Source organism: Ctenopharyngodon idella, chromosome 4, assembly GCF_019924925.1.
Source record: "Ctenopharyngodon idella isolate HZGC_01 chromosome 4, HZGC01, whole genome shotgun sequence".
Taxonomy (NCBI): domain Eukaryota; kingdom Metazoa; phylum Chordata; class Actinopteri; order Cypriniformes; family Xenocyprididae; genus Ctenopharyngodon; species Ctenopharyngodon idella.
Window position 1 is genome coordinate 13,813,199 of NC_067223.1, and position 26,894 is coordinate 13,840,092.

Sequence of the window (26,894 nt, forward strand, 5' to 3'; positions counted from 1 at the left end):
GCGCCGCCCACAGCCTCAGTCTCGCGCATAATCAATAGGTCCGAATCCGAATAACTGGACGTGCATGGTCAAGAAACAGTGCTGGTGACATGCAACGTGATATTAAATGTAAAGGTCACCTTTTATAATAGACTGAGAGCTTTATGAGATTTAAACAACATTGAATGTGTGTGTGTGTTTGTTGGTTTATATATGTGCATTGCATTATAAATGATTATAAAGGACTTTTATGCTGAAAGCTGCCTATTGACACCTGTTGGACTGCTTTGAACAGAAGAAAAATTCATGTTATGCTGTACTTTTTCCATGTCTTAACATACTGTATTAAATATTAGGCTACACTCAGTTTTGAAAATCAATCAATTTTCTTTTAAAGTGAACATTGATTTTTTTTTTAATTCATTGCACTTTTTAAGTTACTATGTCCCCCAGGTGCTCCACTAACCACTAACATAAAACTGGTAATTTATGCAAAAAATATTCCATGCTCCACTCAAATGGGTTTATAGAAAGCATGATAAATTTGTGATAAATTGGTGACCAATTTACTGTGTTTTCCCGTGTTCTCAATTTCAAAAATATCAAAATTCATGCATTCATTTTTAGAGTTCAAAAATAACTGCATAACACTGCAATGCACCCAGAATCGAAGGATCAAAATACATTTATATTTACATTTCATATTCAATGCATACAATTGCTTAATTCAGTACCTGGATATATATATGCTTTTTACACTCTGAAAAGCATGTGGTTACATCTTGTGCCTGTACTAAACCTCACAGAATCACACTGTTTCTGCACTCCCTGTTGTTATCCTTTCTGCTAAATTTGCATAATTTATTCAGGGCACCTACTTCACTTGCTGGACAGCTTTTATAAGGGGGAGCTTGATACAGCTCCTTCAGCATTCAGAGAAGCCCATTGTACACGTCTACACCGCTCAGATTAGACTCAACAAAACCTGTTGATGATGTGCTAGAAATACACTTCCCATGGGTTCAGTGGTCAAAATACGCAGGCACTAAGGGAGCTTTGCAATCATTTCAATTACGAAAAGATTGTTTTCGATTACACGCGAGCCGAGACTAATGTCAACAATGCTGTGTTGTTTTCGGCTGGTAAACAGTACACCTCCTTTATTCTTCAATGCTCTACCATTCAGGGCTGTTATAAGAAAAACAGTGACCCTGTGATGGAGATCCAGGTCTCATCTTTTCAGAAAAAGCAGCAGCATTGTTAATTGGGAGCATTTGGATGACAATAATACACTGGGAGGTGGACAAAAGCCACCAAAAGAGAGACTATGTGAAAGACGGAGAGAGTTAAGGGGTCACACTGAGGCAACACGGCGCTGGTAATTGTATCAGTCGTAAAAGTGAAGAGGAAGAGGGCGTGTTGAGACTTCAGCCAATCACAACATCCAGATTAGTTCCACTGACTCGAAACACCCAGACAACTTTGAATCAATAGCATCTTTAGTTTCTGTCAGATGCATCTAGAATCCATGATCTGCTTTAGTGAAAGAGGCAGATCGGTTTACACCGAGGAGCATCACAACTGAAGGTGCCGTAAATGGCGTAACAACAACCTCACAGGGTCCTCCCTTCACACATGAGGATTGAATTACTCTAGATAAGCATCTGCAGTATGGGAGAAAGAGCAGCTCATTAGCAGCATTAGCATCACGTGACCTCAGGTTTCTTCTACCGCAGTTGGGTTTTTGCGTTTCTCTGTGCCGTTGCATTGGCTGGATCAAACAGATGATTTGTCCACAGTTGGACGTGGAAACCGATATCAACAATATCGACAACCAGCTGTGCTGCTCTAGCTTCAGTATTCCTGGCATTCTGCCACACGCTGTAAATCAATGCGGATCATACAGGGGGTGTTCAAATGCAAATCCCCCTGGCTTATTTATCTGCAGGGGGTTCAATATCTACAGATTATGAACAGCCTTCTCAGTTTTGCATTATGCAACCATAAAAATCACTTAAAATATACTACTAATGGCACACTATGTTTTAAACTAAATTTCAGAGTGGAGTTAGCATATGTAAAACTTTAACAGTTGGTTACCAGGGTGCTTTTGTGGTTGCTACGACATTTCTAGGTGCTTTATGGTTGCTATGTGGTCACTAGGATATATTAGGATATATTAGTGTTTGCCAGGGTGATTTTGGTGGTTGCTAGGCAGTTACTAGAGTGTATTGGTGGTTACTAAACATTACTAGGTGGTTACCAGGGTGCTTTGGTAGTTGCTAGGTTGTTACTAGGGTGCTTTGTGGTTACTAGGTTGTATTTGTGTTTGCTAAGGCATTACTTGGTGGTTACCAGGGTGCTTTGGTGGATGCTATGTGGTTTCTATGGTATATTAGAGTTTGCTAAGGCAAGTGGCTGCCAGGGAAATTTTGGAGATTGCTAGGGCGTTGCTAGGTGGTTACTAGGGTGTATTGGTGGTTGCTAAAGGTTACTAGGTGGTTACCAGGGTGCTTCTATGGTTGCTAGGTGGTTACTAGCTTGTATTCGTGTTTGCTAAGGCATTATTTTGAGGTTATCAGGGTGTTTTGTGGTTGCTAGGACATTTTTTAAGTGGTTACTAGGGTGCTTTGTGGTTGCTATGTGGTTACTAGAGTGTATTTATGGTTGCTAAGGCATTAATAAGTGGCTGCCAGGGTGCTTTGGTGGTTGCTAGGGCATTGCTACAGTACTTTGTGGTTACTATGTGGCTACTAGAGTATATTGGTGGATGCTAAGGCATTACTTAGTGGTTGCCTGGGTGCTTTGGTGGTTACTAAGGCATCACAAGCTGACTACAAGGATGCTTTAGTAGGTTGCTAGGGTGTTGCTATGGGGTTAGTAAGGTGCTTTGTGGTTGCTTTGTCATTTCTAAGGTATTTTGGTGGATGCTAAGGCATTACTAAGTGGCTACTAGTGTGCTTTGGGGTTACTAGGTTTTATTTGTGTTTGCTAAGGCATTACTGGTTACTAGGGTGCTTTGGTGGATGCTAGGGCTGTACTAAGTGGTTACTAGGGTGCTTTGTGATTGCTATGTGGTTTCTATGGTATATTAGAGGTTGCTAAGGCAAGAGGTTGCCAGGGTAATTTTGGGGATTAGCAAGAGGTAATTTTGGAGATTGCTAGGGCGTTGCTAGGTGGTTACTAGGGTGTATTTATGATTGCTAAGGCATTAATAGGTGGTTGCCAGGGTGTTTTGGTGGTTGCTAGGGTGCTTTGTGGTTATTATGTGGATACTAGAGTATATTAGTAGTTGCTAAGGCATTACTAAGTGGTGGCCAGGGTGCTTTGGTGGTTGCTAAGGCGTTGCTATGTGGTTACTAGGGTGCTTTGTGGTTGCTGTGTGTTTACTAGGGTGTTTTGGTGGTTACTAAGGCATCAAAAGCTGACTACAAGGATGCTTTAGTAGGTTGCTAGTGTGTTGCTATATGGTTACTAGGGTGCTTTGTCATTACTAAGGTGTTTTGGTGGATGCTTAGGCATTACTAAGTGGTTACTAGGGTGCTTTGTGGTTGCTGGGTTGTATTGGTGTTTGCTAAGGTATTACTTGGTGGTTACCAGGGTGCTTTTGTGGTTGCTAGGGTGTTTCTAGGTGGTTACTAGGGTGTATTCATGGTTGCTAAGGCATTACTAGGTGGTTGCCATGGTGCTTTTGTGGTTGCTAAGGCATTACTAAGTGGTTACTATGATGATTGCTAGGGTGTTGTCATCTATGGGATTTTTCACAAGCTTCAAACATCCACAAGGCAAAAAAGACACAAGTCTGATTGCTTAGAAAAGAATAACACTTAAAAGGTTTATTACTTAATGTTTGGAGTTAAAATCACTAACTCCAACATACTCAGAATAGCAGAAAAAAACAGTGGTTTGCAATATTGTTCAGAGATGTATTGTCCAACCAATGCGCAAACATAAAACCAGTAAACACTGGACAAATAGCACCACTTCTGCACTCTAGATACACTGGTGAGTCCCGTGAAGGTTTATTCTCCAGGAACAGTGTGGTGAGGAGCATCCCTGGGGTGTGATAAAAGCCATTCATGAAGCTAACTCCATCCCTCCACAACACAACATGGCATTGAAATAAGCCTCTGAAATGTGACATCAGGGCTCCTTGAGTCCAAAAGAGAGAGGGGCCCAAAGGAAGAGTGCTGGGGGCTTTTCATCTGAAGCGTAATGCCAGGACAACACAGACCGCTGTCTCTATATCCCCCTCAGAGAGATGAAAAATCAAAACACATCACACATGCACACATGCTGAAAAGAGGACAGCAGCGTGTGACTTCTAATCACACAAGAAAAGAAAAACGCACAGAAAAAAACTCCAACATTAGTTGAAAAACTGTTGTAAATTTCCATGTCAACATTTGAAGTTTGTCTTGAACTTCTAGTTTGCTTCGGAGCACAAATAATGCACAGATGCACTTATGTTAATTGATTTGATGTGCTTTTTCTTGTTGGCATGCCAGTGGCAAAAAAAGGATTGCTCTGTTATTAATGAATGTTTTGACACATGATACAGTAAGAGTAATGAGTTTTACAGCTGTGATCCTCACGAGCTACAGCGTTTTAAAGTCATTTATCATGCTTTTACGCTGTCCTGACCGGGGTCTTTATGGAATACTAATTTGACGATTTGGTTCGCCGGTTCCCAGGGTACACTTATTAAACTATTAAAACACTGTGGATTACTGAAATCACTTTGATCACTAATAGGTGCTGAAACTCAGAAGCATGACTGCAACTTATGCCACATCTCAGTTCCTTAGCAACTGAGAGAGAAAACAGACAGGGGAGAATTCAAACAGCCCAGCGCTGACCCATAATCACACACGACTGACAATCAAGAACACAGGCCGAGATGAAAGAATCAGCACTTCAAAGTTAACAAAAGTGGAACACAAAAGTGCTCGAGTTGAGAGGAAACATGACTGTCCTTATAAACTCTTCGATTGCTCTCTTACAGTCAGATTATTTCATGCAACATCTACAGCAGCCCCAATATATGGAAGGCCATTTCTGACACATACGAAAAAAATGCTTTGGTAAATCTTTATTTGCATATTAAGTTGAAATTATGAGATAAAAAGTCATAAAATGACATACCAATTCATAATTATGAGATAAAAAGCTGCAATGATGAGAAATCGAAATTATGAGATAAAGACATAATTATGAGATAGAAAATTTAAATTATGAGATAAATTGAAATTATGAGATAAAGTCATAATTATGACATACTAAGTCATAATTATGAGATAAAAAGCCAAAATTATGAGATAAAAAGTTATAATTTGACATACCAAGTCATAATTATGAGATAAAAAGTAGTAAAAGAGATAAATCGAAATTATGACATACCAAGTCATAATTATGAGATAAAAAGCCGAAATCATGAGAAATCGAAATTATGAGATAAAGACATAATAAAGACAGACAGAAAATGAGATAAATTGAAATTATGAGATTAAAAGTCATAGATATGACATGCTTTTAAAATTATGAGATAAATCGAAATTGTGAGATAAATAATTATATTATGCTGTCATAATTATCAGATAAAAAGTTGAAATTATGAGATAAATTGAAATTATTAGAGATAAACGGTCATAATTATGACATACTAAGTCATAATTATGATATAAATTGAAATTATGTGATAAAAAGTTATAATTATGACAAACTAAGTCATAATTATGAGATAAATTGAAATTATGTGATAAACAGTCATAATTTTGACATACTAAATCATAATTGAGATAAGTCATAATTATATATGACTTAGATAATTAAGATACTAAGTCATAATTATGAGATAAAAAGTTGAAATTATGATAAAAAAAACGAAATTATGAGATAAAGTTATAATTTTAACATACTAAGCCATAATTATGAGATAAAAATTGGAATTATGAGATAAAAAGCCAAAATTATGAGGTCAAAATTGAGATAAAAAGACACAAGACATACTTATGACACAAGTAATACTTATGAAATAAAATGTCATAAATATGAGATAGTTGAAATTATGACATTCTATGTTAAAGTCTAAAAGTATGACAAAGTTGAAATTATGGCTTTCTTTGTCATAATTTCAACTTTTCATGTCAAATATGGCTAATAATTTTGACTATGTCATTCATTTTCATCTTTTTCATTGGTGCACTGGAATCTCAAGGTCTGTCTGTTAATTAGTAATAATGGAGGTGAAAAAACTCTCTTTTAAATCGTTCAGGGTTTATCTGAGACCTCAAATGTTTGTGCTCTTCTTTCTCTTTAACATTCAGCACTGAACAATGGACACTCTCTGTCCCTACAAAAGAGCTCACTTTCAATAGCATTCCCACACACAATTAATTCCTGTTTGTTAATGGCCACAATGAGTCACTGGGATCAGGAGCACAAGGAGGACTTCAAAACATTGGGAGAAACAGAGCAGCAAAAAGGATTTTCTTTCTAGTACTGACTTTTGACAGATGGAATGGGATCAAATCAAAGACATGAAAAACTGAAAAGCCTCAGAAGATTTTGGCAACATTTTATTTGACATTAGTTTCAGTCTCAAACCCTTGAGTTTGAACTGTTGCAAAACATACTGTGGCATCAACAGACACTCCAAGTAACTTACAGGAGCCAGGACAACATTAAAGACATTACAGGCAAATGTTTGATAGGAGGAAACGCGTTTATACATTAGAAATGGGACTAAAATGTTTTAAGTGCACCATCTAGCGGTCACTGACCGAACTACTTTCTACGCAATGGCTTAGGTCATCAGAAGGCGACATGTTTTGTCGCATTACTTCCTACATGCTCAACGCGTCCTTGGGACTCTCTGTACTACAGAATATGACTGATTAACACTTTTATTAGGATAATAATAATTATACAAAGTATATGAAGCGATGAATCGTATTTGGTAAGCGGTTATTCTTTCTTTACAGAACTTCACTGTCAGACAAAATTATCTCTCATAAGTTATAACGTGTTCTCTAGTAGAAATACTGTCTCTATGACAGTTCACTGATGGTTAAACATGTTCTTAAAGTTATTGACATTTGTTTGGAGATTTATATCGAACAATACGAGTGTTAAAAGTTGTTGACAAACCTGCAGAATGACTGAGGAGAGATGAGTGCTCCTAACGCCAGTGAACGAAAGGCCTGCTGGAGCGCGAGAGATGAGCTCTGGAAGTGTCTAGATGTCCACCAAGACAGCACATCTGCCTGTGAGAAATACCAGCAGGAGTTTGAAGCCAAGTGTCCTGCCCAGTGGGTCTGTCACTAGTTCTGATTCAATAGTTCTGAGTGCAGAAACATACGAATCTCTGTGACACCTGCTTGCGATTTGAATTTATATGCAGCAGCTGTCAGGAATATTGGGAATTTTTACTGGATTATTTCTTCTGTTGAAATGAAACCAAAACATTTGATTTACATTGCCTTTATATTTACATGTTAGGCCATTGCATTGTTACAAAATAGCATACAATATTCAGTAATAATTACACTAATATTCCCCTCTTAATGTAGCCATGTATTATAGTTTAAAAGTATTTTAAATGCATTTAGTTAAACTTAAAGGGATAGTTCACCCTAAAATGAAAATGATCCCATAATTTACTCACCCTCAAGCCATTTTAGGTGTATATGACTTTCTTCTTTCAGTCAAACACAATCGGAGTTATATTAAAAAATATCCTGCCTCTTCCAAGCTTTATAATGGGAGTGAATGGTGCCCAAAAAAGCACATCCATCCATCATAAAAGTAATCCATACGGCTCCAGGGGGTTAATAAAGGCCTTCTGAAGCAAAGCGATGCATTTTTGTAAGAAAAATATCCATAATTATAACTTTATAAACTGTAATCGCTAGCTTTCGTTAACGGCCGTCCGTACGTCGTTCACGAGAGTGTCGAGTACAGTCGTTACCGGAAGCCAGTTATTATAGTTTATAAAGTAATAAATATGGATATTTTTCTTACAAAAATGCATCGCTTCACTTCAGAAGGCCTTTATTAACCCCCTGGAGTCATATGGATTACTTTTATGATGGATGGATGTGCTTTTTTTTTAAAAAATGTTCACTCCCATTATAAAGCTTGGAAGAGGCAGAATATTTTTTAATATAACTCCGATTGTGTTCGTCTGAAAGAAGATAGTTCACCTAGGATGGCTTGAGTGTGAGTAAATTATGGGATAATTTTCATTTTTGGGTGAACTATCCCTTTAAGAGTGCTTTATTAGTATTAGTCTTTATATGTAATTTTATCATTACTTATATTGTCTTTGGCCCTGTCCCAAATGGAACCCTAAGCCCTCTCAATCTTCCTCCGAGTCATACTTTGGTAACATACTGCCGCTTCGACTGTCAGGTGGAAGTCTGCTGTGGAGCTCGGCAAAAGTGTGCATCGAGGGCACGTATCGGCCGCACAGGGGACGCTTGCAAATGCCCTTCTGAAACCTAAAATGGCAAATGGGACTTAACGGACATTCACACGCGTCACAAGACCGCAAGTGCACCTGAAGTGTGCCATTTGGGACAGAGCGTTCATGTGCTCTTGTGGACTTCTTGTGGCTTCTACCCAACAGTTAAAGCGGCATTATGTTACGAAATTGTGAACTCGGAGGAAGATTGCGTGTATTTAGGGTGTTATTTGGGACAGGGCCTTTGAAATATGGTTCAAGTATACTGCCAAATGTACTGGCAAGCATTTATGACAATTAATATATACCTTAATGTAATTTTTATTGAAACTTGTGTATGTCATGTATTTAAATACACTTCAAATTACACAATTCTAATTCTGAAGTTATTTAGTACATTTAAAATATATTAATTTTAAATTTAATATCAAATAGCACACTATGGTTAAAATTCTAATCAAGTACATGTGCTTTAGTGTGTTAGTCAACATTAAAGTAAGTGTACTTCTTTAAAACATAAGATTATTAAAACATTGACTTTAAAGTAAAACTTTTCATTTGATACTATAAGTACTTAAGCGTCTTAGGAAACAGACATGAAATTATACTCTCTTTAAGTACACTTACGTGGCCTTTTATTACATTAATAGTACAGTTTTTAGAAATATGTACTTTTAGGATTTGAAGTACACTACAAGTGCACATTGAATACAATTAAGTACACTTCTTTTTTACAAGGGCAATATTGTCTTCTGTTGAATTTCACAATGCACATACATGAACTGATTGTTGTAATTCAACGGCAGGTGAAGTATTTCATCAAACGGAGGGACTTCTTGAAGTACAAGGAGAAAATACAAAATGAGGGCTATGAACCAACTGAAGGAGCATCCAAATTATAGCCAGCAATGACGTACATCCGAGGGAATGATAACACTGGACTCTGATAATGGCAGTGATGCACTAAACATTTCCTAGCCTATATAAAGCATTGTGTTTTTGTCTTATTTATAATCATTTAATCAGTCTGTGCTGTATGGAGCTTCAATGTAATGTTTGAAATGCAAAATAAATAAATGAACCAAAAATACAGTGTTTTATTATGTTTCAGAGATGTCATGTGAAATAAATCGATCACAGAAAATATTACAATGATTCGCTCGTGACTAAGCCAACAATGGGTGGCCGACAATAACAAAATGTTTGTTTCATGTATGTACAACGATTAAAGGGATAGTTCACCTAAAAATCTAAGTTCTTTCATCATTTACTCACCCTCAAGTTGTTCTAAACCTGTATAAGTTTCTTTGTTCTGTTGAACACAAAAGAAGATATTTTGAAGAATGTGGGTAACCAGACAGCTGCTGATCCCCATTGTATGGAAGCTTGTTTCCGCCACTGAATGAAAATAAAAAAGGAATAATTGCGACTTTTTATCTCTCAGTTCTGACTTTTTTTCTCAGAAATGCGTGATATAAACTCGCAATTGCGAGTCAAAGTCAGAATTGCGTGATATAAAGTCGCAATTGTGAGTTATAAAGTCAGAATTGCGAGTTATAAAGTTGGAATTGAGTTATAAAGTCAGAATTGTGAGATATAAAGTCAGAATTGTGAGTTATAAAATCGCAGTTGCGAGTTATAAAGTCAGAATTGTGAGTTAGAAAGTCAGAATTGCGGGTTATAAAGTCAAAATTGCGAGTTAGAAAGTCGGAATTGCGGGTTATAAAGTTGGAATTGAGTTATAAAGTCAGAATTGTGAGATATAAAGTCAGAATTGTGAGTTATAAAATCGCAGTTGCGAGTTATAAAGTCAGAATTGTGAGTTAGAAAGTCAGAATTGCGGGTTATAAAGTCAAAATTGCGAGTTAGAAAGTCGGAATTGCGGGTTATAAAGTCAGAATTGAGAGTTATAAAGTCAAAATTGCGAGATATAAAGTCAGAATTGAGAGTTATAAAGTCAAAATTGCGAGATATAAAGTCAGAATTGAGAGTTATAAAGTCAAAATTGCGAGATATAAAGTCGGAATTGTGAGATATAAAGTTGCAATTCTGAAAAAAAGTATTTTCCCTCAGAATTGGACTTTATAACTCGTCATTGTTATAGTTTATATCTCAAAATTGCAAGAAAAAAGTCAGAATTGTGATATAAAAAGTCGCAATTACCTTTTTTATTTTTTATTAAGTGGTGGAAACAAGTTTCCATACCATTGACTTATTTAAAAAAATACATTATAGAAGTCAATGGGGACCAGAAACTGTTTGGTTACAAAAATATCATCTTTTCATTTCCACAGAACAAAGAAACTCGTACAGGTTTAGAACAACTTGAGGGTGAGTAAATGATAACAGATTTTCATTTCTGGGTGAACTATCCCTTTAATGGCCACCTTCAAAAAGCACAAAGGTTTATTCAACTTAAGATTATGAGAATAACAAAGGATTTGAAATAATCTTCTATAACCTGACCACATAAGCTATGTAACATTTTGGTAAGAGCATGTTAGATTCTATGTCTGATTTCAGCAGCGACTTCAGCTGGTGCAGAATCTCCCTCAAACCTCTCAAGTAAATAACGCAAATGTATCACAACATTTGTTAGACATCAGAAAAAAAAGCATACAGACATGTTACATTCAGTGGGCACACACAAGCATTGCCGATTGTGTTTTGTAGGCACGTAAACTTGTGCGTTCAGCTGTAATCTACGCCTAATACTTTAAGGCAACATTGATATAGAAGTGTAAGAATAGTTTCCACCGTTTGTGCCGTTCATTCAGTCACAGTGAGCAGTTCTGCATCCTCCGAAGGAGGTGTCACGGATATTCTCTTACTCCACGGATGGGGGGAAAATAAGGCCTTAATCACGTTTATATGCCTCCTTCAGTGTATATCCAGTGTCCTCAGTCCCTACATGTCAAACACTCACGCCTCTGCCGTCCACCTCCAGCTACAAGCTGCCCGTGACGTTACGCATCACTGCCCAGTTGGGGAACTCGCTCAGGTGGAAGAGAGGCTCTCCCCATGTCATTATGGCCAACATGACCACAAAAACTCCAATCAGATTCACTCCGAACCCAGCCTTGACCTGCAAATCACAAGGAGAAAACAGGCACCTTTTTCAACCTCAGTTTGTGTGCACTTCAGAGACATGCTTATGAAAAACAAATGATTAATGGTTTGGCCTTTCAACATTGCATTCCTGACACAGCTGTGAGCCGTGACAGAGGTGATATAACAGGATAATGTTGTTTCATACCATGTCGCTGATCTGCACGTGTCCATAACTGAACACAATGGCGTTCGGCGGGTTTCCAACAGGCAGCATGACACCGAAGGACACGCACATGGTGGCAGGGATGAGCGTGTGTAGAGGGTTGATGTGCAGCGTCTCTGACTGTGAGGGGACAGGAGACACAGGGTCGTTCATTAGGGTCATTCGGGACAGAACACCGCTGTGAAATAATACACTTTCATGCAGATTGATTTCTTTGTCTGAGACTGGTTTGTCTTTCAGGTGTGTGTTAGCATGTTCTGACCAAGGCGGAGAGGATGGGCAGAAACACTGTGAGCGTGGCGGGGTTGCTGGCGAACTCAGTGACGGCGGACACGAGTAGACACGCCAGCAGCGTGACGGCCCAGGGAGGAAGACCACTCATTGGCTCCAGCTGCCGACCGATCCACATGGAGAGCCCAGACACCTGCCCGAGAGAAGTCACATGGTTCATTTACAAGTTAAGTAAATGTATAGGACATGCTTGTTTCTAGAAAAGATTCTGTCTGATGTCACATAGCACTTCTCTAACAAAATTATGATTTAATACAATATTCTTTATTTTCCACTGTGATTTTTAGGTGTGATTTTAAGGGAAATGCTACTTATTACTTAATATTTTGACTCTCAGCTGACACTTTTATACAAAGCAACTTGGAATCTTAAATATAAAAAATAATTTTATATATATATATATATATATATATATATATATTTAAAATTAACCAACAAAGTTGCTCTGGATAAAAGTGTCAACTAAAAGTCAATATAATATTTATATATTAATATAAAATTAATATTGGTTAATTTTGCAAAGAAATGTTTTACACTGTTCATATTACACTAAAATTAAATTAAATTAAAACATTTGTGTTTGAGTCATATTACACTGTAATATTAAAATAAAATAAAAATGATAAAATGTATATGTTTAATAAGGGAATACAATAATAAAATGGTGATGTAAAATTAAATTATAAAAATGATAAATAAACAATAAAATAAAATAAATCTAAAAATAATTCAAAGTAATCTGTGTATTTTAGTGGACATTATTATCCAGTGCAACTTTGTTGGTAAATCTTGCACAATATTGTTATATATATATATATATATATATATATATATATATATATATATATATATATATAAAATAAAATATATTTCACATAAAGGAAGACCAAGACCATTATTTTTTAGGACCATTAACACTGCATTGTCACAATCTTTTCATAATCGTACTTAAAATATGAATAATATATCACATATATTCCTTCTCTGCATTCACATTACAGTAGACCAGTGAAAATTATGATATATGATATATATAATTATATATATACTATATAGTATATGTATTATATACATATATGATTTTTATATATTATGGTTGATAAAAAATAAGCCTTATTTATTTTATCCAAAATTGAATTTTTTTCTTTTGATTTTGGGTCATAAAATATTACTTGCCAAGTTTTGAACGTTTTAATGAGATTCACTGTAGTAAACTTATCAGAAAGTCCCCTGAAATTCAACCTTTCAGACACGCTCACCTTGCATCCGGCAGCCAGTGCATATCCTCCTCCAACCAGAATAACAATTTCCCACGGCATTAGTCTCTGGAAGTCTTTCCACGTGATCATAGGGGCCAGAGGGTCCTCCTCCTCCTCCTCGTCATCATCACCTGCACAGAGAACAGAGACAAGAGCACTTACAAAACCCAGCCAGCAGGGTGCGGCATCCAGAACATTCACCTTTGCTCTCATGTCCTCAACCCGACTGAACTGGTTGTACAACTAGACCCTGGCGGTCCGTATTACAGCAGCAGCCTGCTGAGCGAATGCTCGCGGCTGCATTGAAGTGTGGAGCGGCCCTGCTGAGGGCAGCGTGGGATCTGACCTTTGCTCTCGCTGGAGAATGCAGATGGCCAAGGCTTTCGAGCGGGGATGAGGAAGAGGAGGAAGCCGAGCAGCACAGACACCGTGGCATCAGTCCTGTAGCCCTTCCTGTGGGACACGTGATGTTTAGTGAATCTTGTGTACATGTTAGAAGCTTTATTTTGCATTAAAGCAAAAAAATGGCTCTTCTAGGAAAAGAAATGGAAATCAATTTATTGACTGTGTAAGGGTTAACATAAGATGTTCTCATACTTCTCAAAAAGTGACGTCCAGCCAGGGACAAAACCCGGCTCCCTTGTGAACCAAAGTACGGTCATCAGAACAAAAAAGATGCCTGTCACGACTTCAGGATAGCTGTGAACCAGGAGAGAAAAATGGTATATTAGTCACAACATCAAAATAAAGTCTTCCACAATGTCTATCTATCTATCTATCTATCTATCTATCTATCTATCTATCTATCTATATCTGTCCGTCCATCCATCCATCTATCTATCTATCTATCTATCTATCTATCTATCTATCTATCTATCTATCTATCTATGTCTGTCTGTCTGTCTGTCTGTCTGTCTATCTATCTATCTATCTATGTCTATCTATCTATCTATCTATCTGTCTATCTATCTATCTATCTATCTATGTCTGTCTGTCTGTCTGTCTATCTATCCATCCATCCATCTATCTATCTATCTATGTCTGTCTGTCTGTCTGTCTGTCTATCTATCTATCTATCTATGTCTGTCTGTCTATCTATCTATCTATCTATCTATCTATCTATCTATCTATGTCTGTCTGTCTGTCTGTCTATCTATCTATGTCTGTCTGTCTATCTATCTATCTATCTGTCTGTCTGTCCGTCTATCTATCTATCTATCTATCTATCTATCTATCTATCTATCTATCTGTCTGTCTGTCCGTCTATCTATATATCTATATATCTATCTATCTATCTATCTATCTATCTATCTGTCTGTCTGTCCGTCTATCTATATATCTATATATCTATCTATCTATCATCTGCCTGTCTGTCTAAAGTACACTAAAAAATGGTGAAACAATTTTCACTTAGAAACTGCTAGCACATTTTACAAATAATTACAACAAATTGCAAATAACATTGAATTAAATTTTGAAGTAGAAAGACTGAAATAGTATTTTCTTGTAAAACATACTCCAGTGATATTATAGCTTCGAAAAAACATTTTTTACAGTGTACCTAATGGGGCCGAGTTTCTGGTACTCCTCATGGATGCGTTTCTCAGAGAGGATTTCTCGCCTGGTTTTGCGTTTCTTGCTGAGAGAGCAAGTCTCTCTGAAACTGTGGAGAGATAACAGCTTCTGAGTTCAGCAAGTTTCACAAAATCATTTCAAAATCAAAAAAGTCTCTCTTTTATTCTTACTTGCATCCCAGAAATAAAAAGTGCAGCCAGATCCAGGTGAGTATCAGCATGATCAGAGCGATCGGCAAACTGAAGATGAACCAGGTGCCAAAGTTGATGACTTTTGCTTCAGGGTAACGACTGAAAAAGACATTTTATAACAAATTTTAAAACATGATAACTTTACTATTAAAAAAAATTGTAAGTGTTCATTCTGCCTTAAATTTTAAGTTTAGTAAACTTTAAATATGTTAAGTTGTATTAAGTGACAACAAATCTGGGAAAGTTATTCTAATGCTAAATGTTAAGTTGTGATAGCTAATTGCAACAATCATGCTTTACAGTGTTGATATAATTAAAATGATCATTAAAGAAGTCATTATCATACACATACATGTTCCTAGTCTTATTGAGACCAGAGTGCAAATTATAATTCCCCTGTGCTCGGGGGTCAAATGTCTCCTTTACTTCATTCCAGTGTGGAAGAAAAGGACAAGGTTCTGTTTACACAGCGTTTAAAAGCCTCAAGAAGATACTGAGAGCCAGTCAATATGGTGCAAGATTTTTAGCTGCCCCACTTTAGGCCAATTAGCACTTTACATTGATTATTTCTGGTAAAATGTCAAGTCAGTGATAACAACACTCCAGTGAGCACAGATTATAACAGAACTTGTGATAGTTACTGTCAATACAGCAATTTGCCTGAAAAGAGCGTCAATACAAACCCCACTGACCTGCTAAATGCCCTCTTTTCACTGTGATTTACAGTAGTGCCAAAAAGCGATGTCCGGCTAAGGAAAATTGACGTCTTCACCCTTTATTCAAATTTTATTAAAAATGTGTTAAAGCTTTTTGTTTTTCTATGCATTTTTTTGCATAGTAAATTAAAACCTGTAGCTGTAGTTTGTGTTTTTTTTGCCAAATAATTTTGCAGATAAATGCCTTAACCAAGTTTAGTGTTTTGTTTCTTATATTTTAAATATTTTTCTCATATTTTGATGGTTTAATTGAGCTTATAGGGTCATTAAGAACAAATATCCCCTCCAAACATCACTTTTGGCCACTACTGTATATCTTTACATCAGCAAAAGACTTCCTGGCAAATATAGAGTCACCTTTGCCCAAGAAATGTTGCACAAGGAAAGGGTTATTTTTCTCTGCTTAGCGTCTTTACAATGTGCAAGAAATGAGATTGAGCGGATTGAAACAGGTGCTTAAACAAATCCCTGCAGTGCCCGGCGTTTTGTGAATGTGCCTTTTATTGAATAGACCAGGCACAGTGAAGTGATAACATACTTGTTGAATTGTTCGGCAAATATGAGGTTGGTGGACGTGCCGGTTATGGTGATGAGACCTCCGATGGTGGCCGCATACGTGATGCTCAGTGTCAGGCACTTGCAGATCAAGTGGTCTCTCTTGGTGGGGTACAGCGAATCCCTTCGGATTTTGGGTTTCTTTGGCACAGGAACGCTAATTGGAGCCTGTTTAGGAACAATTGGAATGATTTTAGAAATCTAAGTAGCAGATTCTGCAGTTATTGTGAGCTGGGCGAAGTCTCACCTCTGGCAGATATCCATTTGATTCTTTAGAAAACTCTGGGCCGAAACCAGGCTTTAATGTTAGACCATTCAACTCCTACAGTACGAAAAAACACATTTAAAAAAATCTATTCTTGATCGATAACTTTGTCTAATTTTTTAAATAAAAGTAATGCTGATAAAGTTGCATGTAATACGGAGCCCCACACATGACATACGGGGGAAAAAAGTAGGCTAAATCGCAAGATTTAGCAAATCAAGAGAACCAATTAGTAAATCGTGCACACGATTTAGCAAATCAAGGGAATGAATTAGTAAATCGTGGGAAAGAAATCGTAAATTGTGCGCACAATTTAGCAAATCAAGGGAACGAATTAGTAAATCGTGTGCACGATTTAGCAAATCGAGGGAACAGATTAGTAAATGGTGCAAATTGAGGGAACGAAATAGTAAATGGTGCACACGATTTAGTAAGTCAAGGGAACGGATTAGTAAATGGTGCGCACGATTTAGTAAATCGAGGGAACGAAATAGTAAATCATGGAAAAGAAATCAGAAATTGTGCACACAATTTAGCAAATCGAGGGAACGGATTAGTAAATGGTGCACATGATTTAGCAAATCGAGGGAACGGATTAGTAAATGGTGCACATGATTTAGCAAATCGAGGGAACGGATTAGTAAATGGTGCGCACGATTTAGCAAATCGAGGGAACGGATTAGTAAATCGTGCGCACGATTTAGCAAATCGAGGGAACGGATTAGTAAATGGTGCGCACGATTTAGTAAATCGAGGGAACAGATTAGTAAATCATGCTCACGGTTTAGTAAATCGAGGGAACGGATTAGTAAATCGTGCGCACGATTTAGCAAATCGAGGGAACGGATTAGTAAATCGTGCGCACGATTTAGTAAATCGAGGGAACGGATTAGTAAATCGTGCGCACGATTTAGTAAATCGAGGGAACGGATTAGTAAATCGTGCGCACGATTTAGTAAATCGAGGGAACGAAATAGTAAATGGTGCACACAATTTAGTAAATCAGGGAAACGGATTAGTAAATCGTGCGCATGATTTAGTAAATCGAGGGAACAGATTAGTAAATCATGCTCACGATTTAGTAAATCGAGGGAACGGATTAGTAAATCGTGCGCACGATTTAGTAAATCGAGGGAACGGATTAGTAAATCGTGCGCACGATTTAGTAAATCGAGGGAACGAAATAGTAAATGGTGCACACAATTTAGCAAATCGAGGGAACGGATTAGTAAATCGTGCGCATGATTTAGTAAATCGAGGGAACAGATTAGTAAATCATGCTCACGATTTAGTAAATCGAGGGAACGGATTAGTAAATCGTGCGCACGATTTAGTAAATCGAGGGAACGGATTAGTAAATCGTGCGCACGATTTAGTAAATCGAGGGAACGGATTAGTAAATCGTGCGCACGATTTAGTAAATCGAGGGAACGAAATAGTAAATGGTGCACACAATTTAGTAAATCAGGGAAACGGATTAGTAAATGGTGCGCATGATTTAGCAAATCGAGGGAACGGATTAGTAAATCGTGCGCACGATTTAGTAAATCGAGGGAACGGATTAGTAAATGGTGCGCACAATTTAGTAAATCAGGGAAACGGATTAGTAAATAGTGCGCACGATTTAGCAAATCGAGGGAACGGATTAGTAAATGGTGCGCATGATTTAGCAAATCGAGGGAACGGATTAGTAAATAGTGCGCACGATTTAGTAAATCGAGGGAACGGATTAGTAAATGGTGCGCATGATTTAGCAAATCGAGGGAACGGATTAGTAAATAGTGCGCACGATTTAGTAAATCGAGGGAACGGATTAGTAAATGGTGCGCATGATTTAGCAAATCGAGGGAACGGATTAGTAAATCGTGCGCACGATTTAGTAAATCGAGGGAACAGATTAGTAAATCATGCTCACGATTTAGTAAATCGAGGGAACGGATTAGTAAATCGTGCGCACGATTTAGTAAATCGAGGGAACGGATTAGTAAATCGTGCGCACGATTTAGTAAATCGAGGGAACGGATTAGTAAATCGTGCGCACGATTTAGTAAATCGAGGGAACGGATTAGTAAATGGTGCGCACAATTTAGTAAATCAGGGAAACGGATTAGTAAATAGTGCGCACGATTTAGCAAATCGAGGGAACGGATTAGTAAATGGTGCGCACAATTTAGTAAATCAGGGAAACGGATTAGTAAATAGTGCGCACGATTTAGCAAATCGAGGGAACGGCTTAGTAAATGGTGCGCATGATTTAGCAAATCGAGGGAACGGATTAGTAAATCGTGCGCATGATTTAGTAAATCGAGGGAACGGATTAGTAAATCATGCTCACGATTTAGTAAATCGAGGGAACGGATTAGTAAATCGTGCGCACGATTTAGTAAATCGAGGGAACGGATTAGTAAATCGTGCGCACGATTTAGTAAATCGAGGGAACGGATTAGTAAATCGTGCGCACGATTTAGCAAATCGAGGGAACGGATTAGTAAATGGTGCGCACAATTTAGTAAATCAGGGAAACGGATTAGTAAATAGTGCGCACGATTTAGCAAATCGAGGGAACGGATTAGTAAATGGTGCGCACGATTTAGTAAATCAAGGGAACGGATTAGTAAATCGTGGACACAATTTAGCAAATCGAGGGAACAAAATATTACATTGTGTGCACGATTTAACAAATGGAGGGAACAAAATAGTAAATCATGCGCACGATTTAGCAAATGGAGGGAACAAATTAGTAAATCGTTTGGACGATTTAGCAAATCGAGGGAACAAATTAGCAAATCGTGTGCATGATTTAACAAATCGAGAGAGCGATTTACTTTTTTTCTTGCATGTCATGTGCGGGCTCCGTACATATATTTACCTGTATTTACTTAAAAAATTCCTAAATTTTATGCAATTTTATGCATTAAACATGCAATCTACATAGAAAAATATCTAAAATACATTAAATTTAATGACAGTGAATTACATGTTCTATGTAGCATATTCACATTCACATAAATTATAATTACAAAAAATAGTGAAAATATTTATTTATTTAGCAGGGTTTTTTTTTTTTTTTCAATTGTTTTAAATAACCCCACTAAATTCATCCTTTTATTTCTTATTTTCTTTCTACTTTCTGACAGCCATATTATTCCAAATTTGATAGTTATTTTATTGGGAATAAATTATAGATTTAATCTTACCTCACTCAGCATACAGACTTCATGTTTTTCACTGCAATCAAAAAGAAAATACAATGGATAAGCTTGTTTGAGTTTAATACAGGTGGAGTTTTAATACAGCTCAGATATACTGTCTTACTTGTCTTTGCGGTTATGCAGCTGAAGGTGATTATTGCTTGATGTTTGGTTTTCCTCTTTGCCTGTGAAAGATCAGAAGAATTAAATGAAAAAGTAAAAGTTATAATAAACACAATACATGCATAACCACCAAGCACACATTCTCAGACTGACACTTTGACTCACCGCTCTCCTCGTCCTGTGTATCTATGGTCCCTGAGTCATCGAGGGAATCGGCGATTCCAGTGCAGATAAGTTGCTGTAGCACAGCGTCAGCGATCGGCATCACCATGGCCGTGGTGGACGTGTTGCTCAGCCACATGGAGAGAAAAACCGTGCAGCACATGAACCCTAACACCAGCCTACAACACAAAGAGCGCAGAGAACACATGTAGGTCACAGAGTCAGTTTATAACAGTAAGTGCATGTTAAAGGTGCTGGAATACATACATGCCAGGTTTGGCCCCAGCGATCATGACCATCCGGAGGGCGATGCGTTTATGCAGGTTCCACTTCTCGATGGATGCGGCCAAACATATGACCCCCATCAGCAACAGGGTGGTGTCCTTAAAATATTCAGAGGCCACCTGCGTACACACACAGATATTTAATGGGGTCCTATGATGCTTTTTTACACGTTCAACTTTCTTTAATGTGTAATGTTGCTGTTTGAGCATGAAAAAGGTCTGCAAAGTTACAAAGCCCCTCCAGCGGGAGTTATTCTCTCTATCAGTGTGCTCTGTTTCATCTTCATGAAACACCTCCATTGTAGTCTTGAGTTTTCTTCCGGGAACTAACACGTCACAATATTCCTCATTTAAATAATTCCCACCCAAGGCATATGCCGCAACAATGTCAAATATGTGAAAAATAAGGTGTTTTTAAACATTCAAGCATGGAAACCTATAAACCTTGTAGACCCTAAAAACAAAATCAAGACTTTATAAAAGGACATAATAGGTCGTCTTTAATAATATTTCCTTTATCTAGGCCACACGGCTCTTACTGGAACTTACAAAAATGAATACATTTTCAGTATGACACAGAAGATTCAGCGTGAATGTTGTTTATGGTAACTGAGCTTTTATTGCCATCCCCTCTGACTTATTTTTTGACCTATGCCCACCATATGCAGTTAAAGCCTTTACTATTGCTGATCTAAAGAACTGCAACATCATTTCAACCCTGCAGAAAACACCAGCTTGTTGAAGCTGTTTTAATGTTGGTTTGATGCTGATTTTTGTTTTTAAACAACATTATTTACATTTAGTTTGGGGTCTGTTAGATTTAATATCTCTTATGCTCACCAAGGCTACATTTATTTAATCAAAAATACAGAAAAAAAACTGAAATATTATTACAATTTAAAAAAAACTTTTTCTATTTGAATTTATTTTAAAATGTAATTTTTTCATGTGATGCAAAGCTGAATTTTCAGCATCATTAATTTCAGTCTTCAGTGTCACATGATCCTTCAGAAATCATTCTAATATGCTGACTTGCTGCTCAAGAAACATTTCTTTAAAAATATTAAAAAATATAAATTATGTGTAAACTTTTGAAGCGTAGTAGGCCTACATCAGACAACCCAAAATTTCTGCAGTCAGCAGACTAGAGCAAAAAAAGATTGCGTAAAAAAGGGGAATATTTACCAAACGCGATTACAAGTAAGTATTTAAGATAACAGGTTGCTTTGTCAAGTTTGTCAATTTGATTTAGTCACATGATGCAGCATTTTGTTTTACATAATATCTTGGCAGTTTATTGTGGACGCGATAACAGGGTGGTACAAATGAATGATCAGCAACTCTAAGAGCCGTAAACCTCTCATGCATGACGAAACAAAAACACTATGACATTTTTCACTCTTAAAACATCAGCTATAGAAGTCTCATACACTGCAATCTTCCAGATTCTATATTAGATTAAAAGAGATTCAGATTCTATCTGAAGATTCTTCATTTATAGAACCATTTAGGGATTCCATCATGGCATCCTTTTGTGCATTTAGTTTTAATTACTTACTTTTGTTTTAATTTTTTTATTTTATTTTGATTACATTTTACACTTGTAAGCATACTTTATCACTAGAGTAAACTGAAATAAACCATTAAACATAAAAAAAAATTATGCAATCATTTAATACATTTCATTTATAGCCTAAAAAGAGTTCTTTAAAAATTTAGTCAAGAACCCTAGAGTTCTCAATAGAACCCTATTCAACATTTCTAAGAGTGTGACAAAGAGGCTCAAATGGTCATAAGGGACGTGATGAATGTAACCAGGTCAGACATTTCTCTCAGAAAACAGGTCGTATATTACATAAACCAGCTCTGCAAGAAATGCAAAATCCTACTATTTAAGTATGTTAAATATTTAACCTACAGTATTCCAGCCTAAGCATGTTGCACAAAACATCATATTGTGGGATGCTGCATACAGGGAGAAGGCCCAGAGAAACATCTTACCTCACTGGATTTTAGGACCCCGAACATCGGGTACAGGAAGGCTGGCACCAGTGCAGCGGCTCCCAGCGGCACAGCTTCAGATACCCAATATATCGCTGTCACAATCAGGACATAAGCACATGATGATTCCTGCAAAAGAGACCGAACAGGGATCAACTCATCATTATGAACATCATGTGATGTGATTTAAACACTGCTTTGCTTCTGGATGGAATTACATTATGTTAATGTATTTGGTCGTGGCAGACTAGATCTGCTACACTGATGCTGCTGCAGAGCAAGTTTGGACTTGCTACTGCTAATAGACACAGACACTCTGCTGTGAGCATGTAAGATATGCTGCTGCTGCATAAATAGACATACATAAATCCCGTAGCAGGTGGAGGGTCTGATACACACTGCAGGACTACTTCAGACTATTTAAATGTTGAGCAAGCAATCTCAGCATAGGCCAATCATGATACAGTATATACAGTATATATATATATATATATATATATATATATATATATACACACACAGACACACACACCACAGAATGCTTTTTAACGTGTTTTGGGTGTTTTGCATGTGTACATGTAAATTTGTTGCCATTTTAAATTTAAAATTTAGTTTATTATAAATTGAGCAACTATATGAGCTATAGCAAGATCTATAGTATTTATGCGGTTGATAAGTAAGCTGATTACATACACATCTACATATATAAATAGGAAAGAGGATTTGCTTGTACCAGCCAGCCCTAAAATGCAGGAATAAATCAGTTCTTCAACCAAATTATGGCTTTAATTACAAGCAAAACAAGAGGAAATCATGTGCGTCAGTATGTAAATCAGAACAAAAATCCAAATCCGGTTGTCTCTGCCAAATATTTTGACCTGGGTGCAAAGCATTTCACGTGGGTCCACCAAACAACAAATAATTAGGCCTAGTAGAATACAAAGTCTGTAAAGTCTGCATGTGGAGCTTAAGCTGACAGAATGAGCATTTGTCAGGTGACTTATATTTCATAATTAATCAGATTTCATAACAGGCGAGCAAAGTTAATACACACTCACACATTCCAGACACAATAAATACATCAAGCTGATGAGGAGGACGTAGAAAGGCACTGATATGTGACCGTTTTGTGATGATCAGCCAATGATTATGTCTGCTGGCTTTTTGTGTTATATGTTAATATTAATATGTTCATTTCAATGATAATAATGTTAATTTCAGCATTTACTTATATATTATTAAAATCAAAATGTGTATCTGTTAATATTATCTAATGCCAACATGAACTAATAATGAACAATTGTATTTATTAACTACTATTAACAATAATTAATAAACTGTAACAAATATTGCTCATTGTTAGTTAATGTTAGTTAATGCATTTAATATCTAGCTCAGTCATGAAACTCTAGAGGGCGCAGGCTGATACTGCAATCATTTCATTATCACATGGCACAAGCTGATTGGCCTCTGCAGCCAATGAGATTGCTTGCTCAACATTTAAATAGTCTTGTTCAGTGTTTGCTGTAAACTAGTCCTGCAGTGTGTATCAGACCCTCCACCTCCCCAGCTCCACCTCCCCAGCTCCACCTGCCTAGATCTGCTACGGGATTCATGGATGTCTATTTATGCAGCAGCAGCATATCTTACAAGCTCACAGCAGAGTGTCTGTGTGTCTATTAGCAGTAGCAAGTCCATACTTGCTCTGCAGTAGCATCAGTGTAGCAGATCTAGTCCGCCATTAACATTGCCATATTCAATAATATGCTAAAACTATTTAGAGAGTTGTCATGATTGAACTAATGTTAACTAATATGACATTATTGTGTTACCATTTCATCAATCTCAAATCATCCATCATCTGACATTAATCTATGCTTAAGTATTCATTTAGCAAGGGGACAATGGTTCTTGTACCTTATGGGACTCGAACCAGCAAACTTCTGGTTTCCATTAGCCACTATACGTCACACCATCACATTTTTGGCCTTTCCTCTGTCCCTCAGCTTTCCTGCCAAAGCTGATTATCACCCAGTGTGTGCCTGTGTTCATAAACTTTGCCCACTTTTCCACTTTCTTATTACCTCCCAACTGTTTTAAAGGACTTCCAGTTATGTGCCACGCTAGCAGATTAAGCGTCCATTGGCACATTGTTTTTGTTCTGCTCTAATCTCATCATTGCTCAAGAAATCAGTCCATTCAGACCGAATTGATTTCTGGTAAAAGGTCTAATAGGGCACTGATGTGTCAGGCACTTACAGATGATAAAAGAAACAGATCATTTCCTCTCATTTGCATGAATGATGTATTCAGAGGATTACACATCATCAAGCCTATCTTTTCAACTTCACCTTGTTTTGTTATATTTGCAGCAGAACACATTACATTCATTACATAATTGCTTTGTGTGAATAATTTCTTTCAGTCAGCAGGTGAGATGGGATTATAGTGAGCTATTGTGAACTGATCATGCCGTTATTTCTGACTCCTGATGAAAAGTGCTACCAGAGAGAGATAAGCACACAAAACCTGTGCAAGTGATCTAATCTTAAAAATGTTTTGTAAAAAAGTAGTCAAGGCATAATGATAATGACATTTCCTGATCTATGCGCTGTTTCCCTGTTTGTCTGTTGACTTCGCAGCTGTGGAAATCAATTTGAATCAAGTGTCTGATTAGAATCGGATACTTAAACTTTAAGATTTTAGTTTACAAATTACATCTATGTATAAGACAAAGTGTATATCTTAGATCTTGTCACCATCTGTAAACATTTTTGCCTTACTAGTACATTTTAAATGGCCCTGAATTGAGATTAATATGACGTCACAAAACTGCATCTATAATTGCACACATATATATATACATATATATATATATATATATATATTTGTGCTGTCAAATCGATTAATCACGATTAATCACATCTAACATAGAAGTTTGTGTTTACATGTGTGTGTGTATATATACACACATATACTCATATATATATATATATATATATGTATGTATGTATGTATGTATATACACTTATACAAACTTTTATATTAGATGTGATTAATCGCGATTATATCTTTGTTTCACATGAATTATAGTGTCACACCACATGACGCTACAGAAAAAAAAACCTGGATGCATAAATGTAGAAAATGCCTGAAATCTAAAAGTAGTAAAATATTAAATCTGAAAGTGGTTTCTGCTCATAATCTCTGAACGTATTTTATCAAAGAATGACAATACAAATGTAGGACAAATGAAATGCGCTAAAACGATTAGCAAACAAATAGCTAATTTTCGTAGGATTCAATATGGCAAGTGATGGGAGATTAGCACAATGCCTCTCTGCAGGCTTTGATGATTTTGGACTGAATCAAAGATCCCACATGCTACATAAACAAACAACATCTGTAAAAACTGCCGATTTTTCAAACAAACAATTCCCAAAAGAAAAGCACACGGCTTGAACCATCACGGCACCGAACGTGCTCCGATTGCGCACCTGGAAAACTACCAACCAGGTGAGAGGTCGCCGCGCCTCCTCAAGAAACCACAAAGACCCCACAGGAGGCCATAATCAATGATCATGTTGCAGACATTATATGGTTATATAGACTGCCTCTAAAACAGCATTTTATTTACTTCTGCCCAAATTTTCCATGCGCCTGCAACTATATGAAAAAAATGTTTCAGCGCAATAAACGAATCTAAATCTACTTATTATCGCGTAAAACCCAGCAATGATAAAAGCTTAAATAAAATGCATGTTAAATGTATAATTTAGTGCAAATACTCAACGCGCATTAGCGCGTAAAAGCGCACGGACACCGCGCGCTGCTCACGAGCTCATGTGATTTTAGAGTTGGATGAGGATCTACTTACACTGCACGGGTGGATGAGAGGCAGAGGCAGCAGGGATAAAGGAATCATGACCACGAGAATGAGTTTCCGAGCCGTCCATATTTTTTTGATTAAGTCCATTCTGGCACCTTCCAGCCTCATGGGAGAACTCTTTGCTCAAATCAGCTCGCAGAAGTCGAGGGATCTTCAAGAAACACTTCACCAGTCACTTCACTCCCCTTTCAGCTTTTACATAAATTATAATTGCAACTGTAGAGTAGCTGTTGTCCGCGCAAATTGCTGTTTCCCCTTTTCGTGCGTTTTACGCGCTCCACACCGTGCCTTTTAGAAAAGTTGGTCTAGTTGCGTGGATTGTGAGTTTGGGTTCCTGTTTGAATACCCCTGGTCCCGTTGTCCTTCTGATCCATCTAAGAGTGATGTGCAGACCCTCTTATACCGCTTCAGGATGTATTGATGAAAAGCACACCGACGGCTTCTCTTATGTCTCTACCTGTAAATGCGTCTATCTGTGATTCGCCATGCTTTCATAGTTTTAACAGCAAATTGCGTAGAAGTATGCATGAACTGTCCTCTTAATAAACTTATTCTCTCTCTGTGTTATAAAAAAAACCTTTCCAAGGATGAATACGAAATGTATGACTACGCGGTAATGCTAATTTTTCTTTAATCTAACCATATCTCCTCCCAGTTTAAAGCTGGACCAATCAG

The 26,894-nt window shown here is 37.1% G+C and overlaps 2 protein-coding genes across 2 annotated transcripts; one reads left to right on the forward strand and one right to left on the reverse strand.

Annotated features, from left to right (window-relative positions):
• Positions 1–6,757: 6,757 nt before the first annotated feature.
• Positions 6,758–9,531, forward strand: LOC127510525 (cytochrome c oxidase assembly factor 6 homolog). The gene is made up of 3 exons (XM_051890108.1): positions 6,758–6,937; positions 7,135–7,293; positions 9,250–9,531. The coding sequence occupies exons 2-3, from the start codon at positions 7,150–7,152 to the stop codon at positions 9,343–9,345; spliced, it is 240 nt and encodes a 79-aa protein (XP_051746068.1). The 5' UTR covers positions 6,758–6,937; positions 7,135–7,149; the 3' UTR covers positions 9,346–9,531.
• slc13a4 (solute carrier family 13 member 4) lies at positions 9,517–26,828 on the reverse strand. The gene is made up of 16 exons (XM_051890101.1): positions 26,208–26,828; positions 22,331–22,459; positions 20,313–20,449; positions 20,049–20,224; positions 19,885–19,945; positions 19,767–19,797; positions 16,552–16,626; positions 16,288–16,472; positions 15,013–15,132; positions 14,829–14,930; positions 13,865–13,966; positions 13,614–13,720; positions 13,268–13,398; positions 11,980–12,141; positions 11,700–11,837; positions 9,517–11,528 (listed from the first exon to the last, which is right to left on the reverse strand). The coding sequence occupies exons 1-16, from the start codon at positions 26,325–26,327 to the stop codon at positions 11,391–11,393; spliced, it is 1,914 nt and encodes a 637-aa protein (XP_051746061.1). The 5' UTR covers positions 26,328–26,828; the 3' UTR covers positions 9,517–11,390.
• Positions 26,829–26,894: the final 66 nt, after the last annotated feature.

Excerpts from the sequence above, each read along its gene's own strand:
- LOC127510525 (XM_051890108.1), top strand. The coding sequence starts at position 7,150 with ATGAGTGCTCCTAACGCCAGTGAACGAAAGGCCTGCTGGAGCGCGAGA. Across the intron at positions 7,294-9,249 it reads CCAAGTGTCCTGCCCAGTGG|GTGAAGTATTTCATCAAACG; the intron begins GTCTGTCACTAG and ends ATTCAACGGCAG.
- slc13a4 (XM_051890101.1), bottom strand. The coding sequence starts at position 26,327 with ATGAGGCTGGAAGGTGCCAGAATGGACTTAATCAAAAAAATATGGACG. Across the intron at positions 20,450-22,330 it reads GGGTCCTAAAATCCAGTGAG|GTGGCCTCTGAATATTTTAA; the intron begins GTAAGATGTTTC and ends GTGTGTACGCAG. Across the intron at positions 12,142-13,267 it reads CACTGGCTGCCGGATGCAAG|GTGTCTGGGCTCTCCATGTG; the intron begins GTGAGCGTGTCT and ends TCTCTCGGGCAG.